Here is a 15,635-nt window from a genome sequence, read left to right as displayed (position 1 = left end):
CCCCCAATTAGACGAGCTGGAAACAAGGATGAGAAAAAATGCACTTCCGAGCTCAAAATTCTCTGGATTCTCGTTTTAGTATGTCCATCCTCTCGGAACCTGCCGCCAAGCGCCCCCTCTGGCAAAGGCGTCCGAGGCGGCTGCCCGTCTCCCCCCCATGGAAACGCCTCTGTCACGAGTCAAAGCAATGCTGTGACGTTACGTTTATGCAAACAGGATGCCGTGTATACGATGCGTACTGAGTATTATTCGTTTTTTCGTGCAGCAAGCCGTATACGCCGAGGGACACATTGCGGGTTCCATGGCATACGTTGGACTTGCATGGACTGTTGCTCGATGTCTGAGCTTTGCTGTTGACACTATAGAGCGAGGAGGTCGACCTCCTCTCTGGAACAGTCTGGCCTATGTCTTCTACTGGCCTTGCATATTCATCGGACCTCTCACAAATTACGTCAGCTTCGAAAAGGAGGTAAGGATTAACACGGTTCTGTCAAAATGAACTCCTAACAGGAAAACGATACCGCCAGAAAGTCAGATAAGATGGTCGCTGCCTATACCCAGGCAGCACTGCAATATTGGTCCCAGATTGGGCCAATATTGACAATTAGTGACGGTGGTCATTGGATGGCCGATTTGGTTGGTCCCATTTTCTGCATTTTCAGCCAAGATGGGGTGCACACGTGCAATATGGGTCCATTACTGGCTCAAACTTGGCTATATGGGGCTCATTTTGCCAAGTTTGAGTCAATCTAAAGTTTGAGGAAAATCCTGTGATTCATAGCTGATGCTATGATGTCTAAATTACTGATACCTGTAATGCACATTAACTTACGGACTGCACACTGTACATATTTAAGATATTTAAGGGACGAAGGGTACCTGTCCTTTGGCAGTTTCGACCGTTAAGTGTTTTATTGATATGACAGACATGCTTAATTTCGAAACAGGTATAATTCATGATATAAATATAATAAACTCCTGACAGCACAAACACTGACTTACTGGCCGCCAAATCAATTTTTGTCTGGGCTTTCTCAGTTGAATGTACAGCTTGCATGTGCCGCAATCAGTCAATGAACAAAGGGTTAATATGTAAACATATTAATGTAGGTACAGTGTCCAGCTTGAAAACAGTTCGGAATTCTAGATAGTGCGGTGAACAAAGCAGTCATTTAGTTTACAATAAATGCCTATACAGACAGCAATGGTGCAGGCTGGAACTCGTATGCATGCTGCTATTTGCTTTAAGAATACATCCTAATGGTCAGAAAATAACGAATGAATCGGTTACCTGTAATGTGCTGCATTGCAGTCAGTGAAATGAGCTTACTTGTGTGGATTGTTTGCCTTTTTTCTTTTAATATCTCTGTTACTACAGTATTTTGACGGCAGTACACTGGGCTGTTGTTGATTTCTTGTTACAATCGTTGAAAATGTTACTGTCCTAGGAATTCCTTGAAGTCCTCTGGGGAAAATACCTTTGAGATGAAGAATAAAAATGACAGTCTGAATGCACCTAAAAAACAAGGTCACAATAGAAATATACTCCCATAACTGCTTTGTATAGTGCTCAACATTCATATATCGACCAATTTGAAAAAGGCAATGAACGACAAATATTTCCAACCAAATGCTGGTATTAGCATTTTATCTGCAATATTGGTTATGTATCATTGGTTATGTATGTATGTGTTGGTTGGGGATATCAACGCTCATCACCCCTTGTGGGGGAGTCGCAGGCGAGACAGCAAGGGGTCCCTGTGGTGCGACATCAGTGAAGACCTGGATCTTTGTGTCTTAAATGACGGGTCTCCAACATTCCTCCGCCGGGACTACTCAACAGACGTATTAGACATTTCGCTGTGTTCGAGGGACGTTTTTCCGTACCTGACGTGGTCCACAGACCTGGGCGGAAGAGGTAGTGACCACGTTCCTATATTGGTGTCCTGCTCCAAGTACGCATCTGGGGCAGGCCGGAGAACCGTACGGCTAACAAATTGACAGTCCTTTCGTGAACTGTGCAAAAAGCACGTGCGCGTGGGAATGACCGCAGGCGAATTTACCGGCCATATTGTGAACTCTCTGACGTCTGCCACCACGACTGCAAAGATCAGCGCTGGCCACCCAGGTACGGACCCGGAGGTGGAGCGTTTGCGTGCCATTCGAAGACGGGCAGAGCGGAAGGCTCGGCGATCCGGCCAACTTGCAGATGCACAAGCCGCGCGTCGTGCGAATGCGTCGGTACAGAAAGCATTGCAGGCTGTTGACAAAAAAAGATGGCGTCAGTTTTGCGCGTCTCTGACTCCGTTTTCAAGCCCTTCGAAGGTCTGGCGGATTGCTCGGAGTCTCCGCGAAGCTCCTCCCACGAGGAATCCCCTCAGATCTCTGGCACTCTCAGTATCTAGGCCTGAGAAGGAAGTTGCCTACGACTTCTGCAAAATTCTGGCAGCAAAGTCTGTGGCAGCGAAATGTGCAGCCTTTCGGAGCCACGCATTGGAGCTGCAGCATGCTATTAGTCAAGCCCCGTCAGTGTCTGACCCTGACATGGACGCAGACCTCACGTTTGCCGAGCTCAAGGCTGCGCTGGCACTCTCCCACAAGAAGTCGTCGCCCGGTCCAGACAAAGTCACCTACGTGGCGCTCCGCAATTTGGACGACGCATCCCTTTTGGCGCTCTTAGAGGTTTACAACACGTCATGGAGGGATGGGCAGGTCCCTGCTGCGTGGAAGGAGGCACGGGTAGTCCCCATCCTGAAACCGGGGAAACAACCCTCTGATCTGGCATCTTTCCGACCCGTGAGCCTCACCAGCTGCTTAGGCAAGGTCCTTGAACGTATGATACTGCACAGGCTCGAGTGGTGGCTGGAGCGAAGATCTGTTTTTCCTCAGGAAATGGCGGGTTTCCGCAGACACCGTAACTCCATGGATTCGGTGCTCGATTTAGTCTCTTCGGTCGAAGAAGCGAAGGCGCGAAGACAAATAGCGATGGCTGTCTTCCTGGACACCAAACGGGCGTACGATTCCGTAAGCCACCCTTGTGTTATTCATGGGTTGTTGCAGGCCCAGGTGCCTCATAGGGCGCTGACGTGGCTCTCCGACTTCCTCCATCAACGGAAGATTTTCGTCACTACAGGCGAGGGGGACACGGAAAAGATCACTGTGCCACAGGGAGTTCCTCAAGGAAGTGTTCTTAGCCCCCTGTTATTTAACATTGTCTTGATGGGCCTCAAGGGGTGCCTTGCTCGGAGGGCGCATCTGTCCATCTATGCTGATGACATTTGCGTCTGGACGGTTGGCAAGTCCCGCCCTGCAATTCAGCGTCGGCTCCAGATCTCACTTGATGCCATACATGCCTACTTCCTGAAAGCTGGGATGGACATCTCCACTGAGAAAAGCGCTACGCTTCCGTTTACCCGGAAAGAGATGCGCCGGTTCCAACTACACATCGGAGGATCTCCCTTAAGGCAGGTCAGGCACCACAGGTTCCTAGGTGTTGTGTTGGACCGCAACCTGTCGTGGGCAAGACACATTGATTATCTCACTTCAAAGGCGCAACGTTGGGGAAATGTGATACGTCACTTTGCCGGCTTGCGCTGGGGATGTAGTGAGCGGGACCTTCTTGCACTCCACAAAGCGCTTGTTCGTGGCTCAGTAGCCTACAGCCTTCCTGCGTTGCACGGACTATCACGGACATCCGAACACAAGCTCCGTTGCGCCTTGGCGCGCAGCTTGCGGACCTGTCTTGGCGTTCCGCGTTGCGCTGAGACGAGGATGGTGGTAGCCGGAGCCAGGGAACTCCCAATTGGCGTCCTCCGCCAGAGAGAAACTTTCCGCCACTATTTGCGATTGCGCGCTCACCATCGCCGTCACCCACTGGTACAGAAGCTTCGTAAGCGGAACCACAGCAAAATCGCGCAGTGTGCGCAAGAACTAACGGACCATATACCTGCCTTCACTGTTGCCCCAACCGCTTCTTCAGTAGCACCATGGACACTGCCGAAACCACCCATCTCGTCTCACATCCCGGGAATCAAGGGATCGAAGAGCCAAACCCCTGCTCCAGTCCTCAAGCAGGCTACTCTGGAGTGGATGGACGCTGCATACGGAAACCAAACCGCCGTATATACGGACGGTTCCTCTACTACTGGCGGCTCATCTGCGGCATTTGTAATTCCAGGGGAATCAATTTCACGTGGGTTCCGCCTATCGCACCGCACCTCGGCTACCCCTGCGGAGTTGTATGCCATCCTGTTATTCCTAAAGTCTATTTTGGATCACGACCCCCGCCTCTGGGTGGTTTGCACAGATTCGCGGGCAGCGCTGCAGTGCATAGACAACATGGACATCCGTGGCTCCTTGGCTCCGGTGGTAGTGAACATCTTGACGACGCTCAAGGTTCTAGAAGACAGGGGCCACCGGTTGACCCTCCAATGGGTCCCTAGCCACATTGACATAAGAGGCAATGAAGTAGCGGATCGGGCAGCTGCTGCGGCTCACCATCGCCGCTCAGCAGTCCCCATTATACTTTTGAATGGGGATAAACGCTCCCTCTGGTCCGCATTGGCTTCGCCTTGGTCCTATCAGGAATGGTGTCATGACATCACCCGGTGGTCGCTTCTGTATGCTGTTGACCCAACACTATTATTTTAAATGCCAGGCGGTTTCCCTCGCCTCTTTACCTCTCTCGTACATCGTTTACGACTCAGCGTCGCATTCACCCCTGCACTCCGGTATAGGCTGGGCCACGGCAACACGGCGCTGTGTACAACTTGTGGTGTCCCGGCAGCAATCCGACACATTTTAGAAGACTGCAGCCAGTACGTATGCGAGCGACGGGCCTTTAAATGTCAACTTGAAATGCTCGATCAGAGGCCATTCAACATCTGCAAAGTTCTCGGCCCATGGAGTAAAGGCCTGTTCCGACATATAGCTGCGCGCTAATACAGAGCTACAAAACAGCACGCAAAAACAGCGCTCACTGTTATCGGACGGTTCACACTTGCAAAGCGGCGCAAGCGCTATAATTTAGTGGAAGTTATCGTTTCCGGTCTCTCCCAGCATGACGCCTCCAGAGTTCGACAGCGACGGAAAAATTCGATCAACTGACTGAACACCTTATCAAGAAGGACAATCAGAAAAATTATCAGGCATTTGGGATGACACACTCGCCGGTTCCAATGCGGTCGCCATGCCGTGAAATGCGGAAGCGAAACAGCTCCACGACTTTCGCGACGTCACCACTGAAGGGCCTCCTCATTGGCCAACACGAATGTAGTGCTAATATTAGCGCTGAAAAAGTTGACTGAAGCTCAACTCCGGCAAGCACTAATTTTTAGCGTTTCCGAGCACTACGAGGAGGAAAATATCGCCCTATTTTGTAGCGCTATATATCAAATCGCTATATGTCGGAACAGGCCTTAACCCTGGACATCAGTGCCGTGCACTTGGCGCTTTTCTTTCCTTTCTGAGGGCCACCGGCCTCCTTCACGAACTGTAGGGATTTCCTTCCCTCGTCATCCTCTCATATGAACCTCTTTGGAATGGGGTAGGGTCCTGCACTCAACGCAGGGAAACATCCCACATCATCATCATCATCCATTCATCTATGTTGTTGTTGTTGTTGTTGGTTATGTATTGCCAGTCTGCTTCCAATATTGTGGCTGGAATGGTTCTTGAAGTGCAATATCCCTCGGTATTGCCAACCAAGTAACAATATTGGTCGAATATAAGTTGTATGGGGGCTATGTGGTGCCGACGTTCCCAGCTTCCAGCCAATATGAGTTCGTTGTTGGCAATCATGGTCCAATATTGCCCGTTTATAGCCAACAGAGGCTGGTAATTGGTAATGTTGGACCAATATTTCCATTCTAAAGCCATTATTGGCTGGCCATTGGCGAAGCCAGTCCAATATTGAACCAATCCTTCCAATGACCCACCAAAATTGATTCAGTGCTGCCTGTGTACTTGGGCATACGCTGAGCTCTACGAGGGTTTTTATGCCCCTGCTGATAGAGTCACTAAATAGCTGGTATATCAGAATGCGCGTTGTCATTGCGCCATTGGTGTGCTCCCCTCAAGCAATGGGATAGGGTGCCGCCTCAGCGGCGAAACATCCCACTACGTCATCATCACTTATTTGTTGTTGGTGGTGTTCCTCGACAAAATTCCCTAGCGAGCTATATGAGGAGATATGACTCATGGTGAGCTATTCTTTCTTGTTCACCACGAGAGGGTCCCCTATCATTTTCTTTGTGACAGCTCTTATGCGACAGGTTAAGTATTTTGATTTTTGTCCCTCCATGTTCTAGCCTCGGCTTCGTCACTTTCCACCGTGTTCATTTATTAAAAGCATCAACCCCTGCACTGTTAGAAAAAAAGGTATTAATAAGGTATAATAATGTGCTCTTATACCTCTTTTATACCTTCTGCTTCACATATATACCTTTGGAGGGTATAGAAGAGGTACACATTTCCTATTTATACCTCCAACCCTTCTCAAGGGTATGAAAGAGGTATAAAGGAGAGCTAACGTACCATATTTATACCTCATCACCATGCGTTCATATCCAGTACCAGCAATAGATCACCAGGCTATGCCTTTCACGGATACGATGAGGCTGCTTATATATACATTCTGTTTCTTTATACCTTTATGGTTTTTTATACCCTTACTTCCGCAACGTGCTGTATCACATCATCATTATTTTTTCTTGAGACGGTATCAGCTAAGTTAAACGGATATTTAACTAAGAAACATACACATCAGTACAGTACTATCTAAATCCACATGGTTAGTTTATGGCTGCATAAAATCTTCATTGCTAGAATGTTGAATCTATATGTCCTCACCCTTAGGGTTGCATACCAGACGAAAGCTGCTCCACAGTTTGTCAAGTCGCCACCAGTACATCAGTATATGTTGCTCTGTAAATGTCTGTCTCACGATACATCGTGATACACACATGATGACTGCGCAGAGCGTCCTGCTCCTTGAAAATTTTCTTTAGATTTCAACTCCACATTTTTTTTATTTTAGATGCCGTGTAATGTGCACGAGGTTTTCGTCCTACTTCACAACCATATGCGTTTGCGTGCGTGCCAACCATGCGTTTGCGTGTGTTTGTAGTACGTGTGTGTGTGTATGTCAAAAACTTTTCTTCCCTCCAAAGGTGGTTTTTCTATGTTCCTTCCTCTAAAAATACCTATGCCTAGGTGTGATGTAACACCATGATGGTACTCGTGCAGACCTTCACAGGGGTATAGAGCTATACCCCTAAAGGTATGGCATATAGCCCTTTGTTGAGGACTATTCTTTTATACCTGTAACCGAGGTATAAAATAATACCTAAGAAGGGCTAAGTTATTGAGCAGGCGATCTGTACCTCTAAAGGTATAGATTTTTCTCTGAGTGTGTAAAATGGTCACGATCTTTCTCTGCAGCTACAACGTCCACCAACACTGTGGAATTTCTCCGACAAGACGTTGCGGATCTTCCTCGACTTGGGGCGCTGCTTCCTGTGCTACTTCTTGTACAACGTCTTCACTCACTACTTTTACGTGTAAGGACTGGTTATTCACATCTCATCATCAGTTAGTTTATAAACCGACTTTTAAAAGATTTTAAACCGAGCACTGAAACTCGGATTGCTCGGAACCCTCCTTATATTAACTGAAGAGTTCATCAGGAGCAACATAGTCCATAGGTCTACGTAGTCCATAACTATAAGGTGTCAAATATTTTCGCTGAACTGCGCATTATCTCTGCGCAATTCAATTTTCAAAGACACCCTGAAAAATCATCTCTGTGTCTCGTATGGAGCGGTGTGGCCTCAGAGGCTCGGCCGGAAGGGGCACAGCCGTGAGCGAGCAGTCCGATCGGTGCTTGCATCGGATTTATGTCACCGTAACATCAATGTCGCTCTCGCATGGTGTCTCGGAAGGAGTTCTGCAGCGCGTCTGGTCCCGTGGTTTGGTCCAAGGCCTATCTCCAAGTACGCTCTCTCTCTACACATGTACGCAAGCGTGTATAAAATTTTGCATCTATGTATCTGAATTATGCCACATCGAGCCCCAAACACAGCACTGCCCCTACGAGGCCACCATCTGCGATTGAGTGAATCTGAATATGAGCCGGCTTCAATGGTAACATAGGACTCTCACAAAAACTATAGAAACGAGGACAGCGAAGAGGGGCATCTCAACAACGGAGCCTCCATGGCAGATACTGTAGCCATAACGTGTTACCAATGGCATCTCTTACAACTCTGCTAGCCGTCCTCTCATGTCGCAGCAGCAGGTTTATAGGGCGCAATACCCGTTACAGAATCACTCCGAACACGGAGCGCAAAAAAAAAAAAAAAAAAGCTTGGATTGGATTGGATACGAGGGATGCCGGGGCACGCGTAGACCTGAATCTGTAGACAAAAAGGTGCAACACGCTTTCCAGAAAATCAGTCTTGAGGAAGATATGGGACCGTTTTGCGCTCTATTTTAGAGTTTTTCCATTTAGTACGCGGGGACGTTCAATCACTACTCGCAGACGACGGTGGTTGGTCTCCATGACTACGACCCCTGAAAGCACGTTCGTGATTGGCTACCGTCCTTTAACACACAATCCTGATTGGCTGACTCTTAGTTGTTACGTCACGCCGACGAGTAAGCAGGCTGTCTCTATCTATAGGTTGTGTTGGGCGTGGCCGCATCCATCATGGCGGCTTCCAGGTAGTCAACATAAGCGCATAATCCTGGAGCGCAAGAGCTTTCAGCCTCGCGGGTCAGAAAACCTGCTGCCCTCGGCTTCCAGTGTGCAACGTCATGTGCCTCGCCAGTACCAATACTGAGGCGAGCGCGCTCTTTTTTCTTTCTTTCTTTCTTTCTGCAGCGCCGCCTGTCCCGCGTCTCGACTGGTCGCTCTCGCTATCAGATGAATCTCGGTGGACAGTGAAAAACGCTCTGCCAGCTGAAGTCTCGGTCTGCTCTCCTGATTATTGCCATGAATATTGGATGTCTGTGATGTCCGCCTGCATGTTTCAGTTGGTCCTTGATTTCTGCGATGCTTGTGGGCGGAAGACCGCCGCAAAATTCAAAATTCGCAGAATAACAGGAAGCTGCACCGTTGAGTCGGTTCTGTCAACGCGGCATGTCTAATGCGATTTTTTCTAGAGATTTCTTCTATCGGGAAGTTGAAATCATTCTTAACATATATCTGCCGCACAACCAATAATGCTGCTTTAAAACCAAGAACATCCTGACAGTTTATTTTTTACTTTTTTTATGTTGTTGATGTTGCTGCTGTGTTGCCAGCGTCTCGCTCGTTATACGTGTGATACTAGAAGTATCACCGTTGTATGCGTTATCATTATGTGGGCATTGTTATGTTCTATTTGTTACGTTTGAATTGTGCTCCCATTGGCTGCTGGCCAAGGCACCAAACCGTTATGGTTTAGGCGGGCCTGACTTTGTGTTTAATAGCCTATTTGTGCCTAATAAAGGAAGATTCAAAATAATTGAATCTTTTCTTATAAGGTATTTTACTGTCTTTTACTTCTTGAGAGCGCTTTCCGAAGTGGTAGCAGCACCACGCCTTTGGATCCATAATTCCGAGTCTCCAAGAAAGAAAGGATACTTGAAAAACCTTTATACGCCTTTTTGGGCAGCTTCAGGCCTTGTGGACTGCCCTTGACGCGCTACCATCACACCTATGCGAGGCAACTGTAAACCCTAAACAAAAAAATTCGCGAAAGGCAAAGCTGCGGAAGTCAAGGGGCAACTGCGTATCCTTCTACGATGTCTTCAGAAGTAAACGAAATTTTGGCTTTGTTACAGAGGTGTACTGCGGTGGATGCCTGAAGTTGTATCAGCGATGGACGGCTGGAGTGCTGCTGGGTACTCGTTCACGACGATATTTATGTTTTATCTAAAGTACCGAGTGCTGTATGGAATGGCGGTGTCACTGGCTGCTCTGGAAGGGATCAATCTTCCTCCGCCTCCTAAGTGTATATGCCACGTTAGTCTGTGTTCCCACCTCTGGAAGTGAGTGTAACACCTGTTCCTTATTTTCGCTCTCGTTTCAAACGGTGTATTTTTCTTTTATTTTTTTTTTAATTAAGCTAGGACCGAATACCTTGTACGCAGTATAAAACTTCGTCTTACAGGTACTTTGACAGGGGTCTCCATCTGTGGCTTGTAAGGTGAGTACATTGTACGGGTGAGTATTTCACGGGTTAGATCGACTCGCTCAATAAAAATTCCTTTCGATAAAAGTGCAGACTTCCACAGCATGTACCAGCTTCTTTGATTAAAAAAACGAAAACAACAAGCTACAAAAAATACCCTTCTGGTCAAGGTTGGCAGTAATGGAGAATTCGGGTGGTAATTTCGTGCAACTATTTTTTTTTTTTTTTGCCAGATTTCGAGCAGTTATGTTCGCTTGGTCAAAGCGCAGCAATCTCGCATGTTCGCGTGACGCTCCACTTGACGCACCAAGGTATAAGGTATCTTTCATAAATAAGGTATCTTTCAAATAGGGTACTTAAAAAAATTGCCTTTGCTCACAGCTTCAGCTTGGGGGAAAAAGAAATAGAAGCATCGTAGAGAAACAGCTATAGCTGACATTGTTAACAATGGATGGCTTCTGCTCTTCCCGTTTGTTATTTCAATATGACCACTACAAAATTAAAATACAAAGGCGTGCGTACATAACTGCTCCGCGCTTCCATTATATTTCTAGTGTGCCATTATTTTCCTGAGAGTGAGAACTAAGATAAACCCATCTCAATCCTCACATCAGTTACAGCGGTACTTTACCAGAGTGCACGAGAATACCAGGGGCGCGTTCCTGGCAGCGCGTGAGCACCGTATCGTAGCCACGACCATGTCATACGGACCCCTTCCCACGCCGCATTTGGAGGCACTTGGAGGCTAGCGGTGGCGCTACTCATCGGCCCGGTTATTGCTTCCTGAATTTCTACAGTGTACTTCTCTAGCTTACCTTAGTGTTTTTGTACAAGCGGTGGATGTCCCGCGAGAGATGCTTCTTTCTAAAGTTGATTATCATCATCATTCTACGCGTTTTCATAGGAGCTGTTGCTGTCGTCTGCTACGGTAGTCTGTACGTCCGCTTCTGCGCGTTCAAAATTCAAATTTCCACCGTCCAATCATGATGTAGATTTCGCGGGCCGACGACTAGCGCCCCTAGCGGATCGTACGGACGGGCTCCCCAGTGGGTTTGCCAATTATGACCTGGTCGCTATAACCTAGTAGGGTCGTGATCGTAGCACCGTTCATTGCAAAAGCACGGGCGCGTGGCTCAGTGGTTAGCGTGCTGGGACCTGGGACCATGTCATGTGGAGACTGGGAGGTACCCGGGTTTCGAATCCCGGTGCCGGCTGTGCTGTCTGGGGCTTTTCCTGGGTTTTCCTCAGACGCTTTCAGACATATGTCGGCACATTTTCCTTAGAAATCGGCCCAGGACGCACATTCACCAGGGCGTCAGTCGTGACCAGGGTGTCGGAGCGAACCGAAAACCGGAACCGAAAACCGAAAAAAACCGCTATTTTGGTGCGAACCGGAACGGAATCGAAACCGTATACGTTTTTTTTCGCTCAGGAGGGAAACCGAAAAATATATTTAACGGTTTTCGGTCCAAGAAAAAACCTCGCCGGTTTGGACTACGGATAGGCGAATGAAACAGACGTCGTGTGCTCTGAAGTCATGTCATGGATACCATACGAGGGTTACGGTTACTGTGGAATGTATGTCGGTATACTATGACCCTTAGGCTCCCTTTGTAATGGTTTATCGTTCGCGCACGCACACAGACTTAGAGGTACATGTGACTCTCTAGCAATGTGCCGTAGTGTTCGTTTTAATTTGATCCCCGCAAACTCTCCTCAACTAAACAGCGACCCAAGGGGGCTGCATAACGGCTTGTTTATCGCTGAGTGAGTGAGTGAGTGAGTGAGTGAGTGAGTGAGTGAGTGAGTGAGTGAGTGAGTGAGTGAGTGAGTGAGTGAGTGAGTGAGTGAGTGAGTGAGTGAGTGAGTGAGTGAGTGAGTGAGTGAGTGAGTGAGTGAGTGAGTGAGTGAGTGAGTGAGTGAGTGAGTGAGTGAGTGAGTGAGTGAGTGAGTGAGTGAGTGAGTGAGTGAGTGAGTGAGTGAGTGAGTGAGTGAGTGAGTGAGTGAGTGAGTGAGTGAGTGAGTGAGTGAGTGAGTGAGTGAGTGAGTGAGTGAGTGAGTGAGTGAGTGAGTGAGTGAGTGAGTGAGTGAGTGAGTGAGTGAGTGAGTGAGTGAGTGAGTGAGTGAGTGAGTGAGTGAGTGAGTGAGTGAGTGAGTGAGTGAGTGAGTGAGTGAGTGAGTGAGTGAGTGAGTGAGTGAGTGAGTGAGTGAGTGAGTGAGTGAGTGAGTGAGTGAGTGAGTGAGTGAGTGAGTGAGTGAGTGAGTGAGTGAGTGAGTGAGTGAGTGAGTGAGTGAGTGAGTGAGTGAGTGAGTGAGTGAGTGAGTGAGTGAGTGAGTGAGTGAGTGAGTGAGTGAGTGAGTGAGTGAGTGAGTGAGTGAGTGAGTGAGTGAGTGAGTGAGTGAGTGAGTGAGTGAGTGAGTGAGTGAGTGAGTGAGTGAGTGAGTGAGTGAGTGAGTGAGTGAGTGAGTGAGTGAGTGAGTGAGTGAGTGAGTGAGTGAGTGAGTGAGTGAGTGAGTGAGTGAGTGAGTGAGTGAGTGAGTGAGTGAGTGAGTGAGTGAGTGAGTGAGTGAGTGAGTGAGTGAGTGAGTGAGTGAGTGAGTGAGTGAGTGAGTGAGTGAGTGAGTGAGTGAGTGAGTGAGTGAGTGAGTGAGTGAGTGAGTGAGTGAGTGAGTGAGTGAGTGAGTGAGTGAGTGAGTGAGTGAGTGAGTGAGTGAGTGAGTGAGTGAGTGAGTGAGTGAGTGAGTGAGTGAGTGAGTGAGTGAGTGAGTGAGTGAGTGAGTGAGTGAGTGAGTGAGTGAGTGAGTGAGTGAGTGAGTGAGTGAGTGAGTGAGTGAGTGAGTGAGTGAGTGAGTGAGTGAGTGAGTGAGTGAGTGAGTGAGTGAGTGAGTGAGTGAGTGAGTGAGTGAGTGAGTGAGTGAGTGAGTGAGTGAGTGAGTGAGTGAGTGAGTGAGTGAGTGAGTGAGTGAGTGAGTGAGTGAGTGAGTGAGTGAGTGAGTGAGTGAGTGAGTGAGTGAGTGAGTGAGTGAGTGAGTGAGTGAGTGAGTGAGTGAGTGAGTGAGTGAGTGAGTGAGTGAGTGAGTGAGTGAGTGAGTGAGTGAGTGAGTGAGTGAGTGAGTGAGTGAGTGAGTGAGTGAGTGAGTGAGTGAGTGAGTGAGTGAGTGAGTGAGTGAGTGAGTGAGTGAGTGAGTGAGTGAGTGAGTGAGTGAGTGAGTGAGTGAGTGAGTGAGTGAGTGAGTGAGTGAGTGAGTGAGTGAGTGAGTGAGTGAGTGAGTGAGTGAGTGAGTGAGTGAGTGAGTGAGTGAGTGAGTGAGTGAGTGAGTGAGTGAGTGAGTGAGTGAGTGAGTGAGTGAGTGAGTGAGTGAGTGAGTGAGTGAGTGAGTGAGTGAGTGAGTGAGTGAGTGAGTGAGTGAGTGAGTGAGTGAGTGAGTGAGTGAGTGAGTGAGTGAGTGAGTGAGTGAGTGAGTGAGTGAGTGAGTGAGTGAGTGAGTGAGTGAGTGAGTGAGTGAGTGAGTGAGTGAGTGAGTGAGTGAGTGAGTGAGTGAGTGAGTGAGTGAGTGAGTGAGTGAGTGAGTGAGTGAGTGAGTGAGTGAGTGAGTGAGTGAGTGAGTGAGTGAGTGAGTGAGTGAGTGAGTGAGTGAGTGAGTGAGTGAGTGAGTGAGTGAGTGAGTGAGTGAGTGAGTGAGTGAGTGAGTGAGTGAGTGAGTGAGTGAGTGAGTGAGTGAGTGAGTGAGTGAGTGAGTGAGTGAGTGAGTGAGTGAGTGAGTGAGTGAGTGAGTGAGTGAGTGAGTGAGTGAGTGAGTGAGTGAGTGAGTGAGTGAGTGAGTGAGTGAGTGAGTGAGTGAGTGAGTGAGTGAGTGAGTGAGTGAGTGAGTGAGTGAGTGAGTGAGTGAGTGAGTGAGTGAGTGAGTGAGTGAGTGAGTGAGTGAGTGAGTGAGTGAGTGAGTGAGTGAGTGAGTGAGTGAGTGAGTGAGTGAGTGAGTGAGTGAGTGAGTGAGTGAGTGAGTGAGTGAGTGAGTGAGTGAGTGAGTGAGTGAGTGAGTGAGTGAGTGAGTGAGTGAGTGAGTGAGTGAGTGAGTGAGTGAGTGAGTGAGTGAGTGAGTGAGTGAGTGAGTGAGTGAGTGAGTGAGTGAGTGAGTGAGTGAGTGAGTGAGTGAGTGAGTGAGTGAGTGAGTGAGTGAGTGAGTGAGTGAGTGAGTGAGTGAGTGAGTGAGTGAGTGAGTGAGTGAGTGAGTGAGTGAGTGAGTGAGTGAGTGAGTGAGTGAGTGAGTGAGTGAGTGAGTGAGTGAGTGAGTGAGTGAGTGAGTGAGTGAGTGAGTGAGTGAGTGAGTGAGTGAGTGAGTGAGTGAGTGAGTGAGTGAGTGAGTGAGTGAGTGAGTGAGTGAGTGAGTGAGTGAGTGAGTGAGTGAGTGAGTGAGTGAGTGAGTGAGTGAGTGAGTGAGTGAGTGAGTGAGTGAGTGAGTGAGTGAGTGAGTGAGTGAGTGAGTGAGTGAGTGAGTGAGTGAGTGAGTGAGTGAGTGAGTGAGTGAGTGAGTGAGTGAGTGAGTGAGTGAGTGAGTGAGTGAGTGAGTGAGTGAGTGAGTGAGTGAGTGAGTGAGTGAGTGAGTGAGTGAGTGAGTGAGTGAGTGAGTGAGTGAGTGAGTGAGTGAGTGAGTGAGTGAGTGAGTGAGTGAGTGAGTGAGTGAGTGAGTGAGTGAGTGAGTGAGTGAGTGAGTGAGTGAGTGAGTGAGTGAGTGAGTGAGTGAGTGAGTGAGTGAGTGAGTGAGTGAGTGAGTGAGTGAGTGAGTGAGTGAGTGAGTGAGTGAGTGAGTGAGTGAGTGAGTGAGTGAGTGAGTGAGTGAGTGAGTGAGTGAGTGAGTGAGTGAGTGAGTGAGTGAGTGAGTGAGTGAGTGAGTGAGTGAGTGAGTGAGTGAGTGAGTGAGTGAGTGAGTGAGTGAGTGAGTGAGTGAGTGAGTGAGTGAGTGAGTGAGTGAGTGAGTGAGTGAGTGAGTGAGTGAGTGAGTGAGTGAGTGAGTGAGTGAGTGAGTGAGTGAGTGAGTGAGTGAGTGAGTGAGTGAGTGAGTGAGTGAGTGAGTGAGTGTCCAAGAAAAGTGGAACAAATTCGCATGTTTAGCGTCGCATTGCTGCGGCACCAGCGAAGTAGCAGTACATGCAATTCCGATTTGTCAGATGCATGCGATACGAATAAAGACGATTTTTCCTCAAAATGAAGAGCTTACCTGTGAAAAGTTATCCCCCTGTCTCTGTCCACGCGTGAAGTGCACCCAAAACTCCAACAAGCTGGCGTGGCATGCCCTCTAATTTAAAGCAAATTTTTAAAAACGCGGGCGGCCCCGCTTGAACTAAATGCAGACGACAGGATGCGTTGGGCCCACCAATATGGCGACCGGTGACCACGCTGTGGCGCACCCTATGCGCGATCAAGCCATATTAGGCTATAGAGATCAGTGGTGCTCACGCGC

General features: G+C 48.4%; 1 protein-coding gene across 1 annotated transcript in view; it reads left to right on the top strand.

The window, feature by feature from the left end:
• Window positions 1-15,635, top strand: part of LOC135396819 (protein-cysteine N-palmitoyltransferase HHAT-like) — a 35,834-nt gene that overhangs the window by 16,607 nt on the left and 3,592 nt on the right. Inside the window, exons 6-9 of the mRNA XM_064628014.1 lie at window positions 266-469; window positions 7,441-7,559; window positions 9,826-10,032; window positions 10,155-10,190. Of these exons, the coding sequence (XP_064484084.1) occupies window positions 266-469; window positions 7,441-7,559; window positions 9,826-10,032; window positions 10,155-10,190 (566 nt within the window). The remainder of the gene's footprint in view (window positions 1-265; window positions 470-7,440; window positions 7,560-9,825; window positions 10,033-10,154; window positions 10,191-15,635) is intronic.

This window comes from Ornithodoros turicata, chromosome 6 (genome assembly GCF_037126465.1).
Source record: "Ornithodoros turicata isolate Travis chromosome 6, ASM3712646v1, whole genome shotgun sequence".
In the NCBI taxonomy this organism is placed as follows: Eukaryota; Metazoa; Arthropoda; class Arachnida; order Ixodida; family Argasidae; genus Ornithodoros; species Ornithodoros turicata.
The sequence above is the reverse complement of the archived record's forward strand: the minus strand, read 5'-3'. Positions and strand labels throughout refer to the sequence as shown.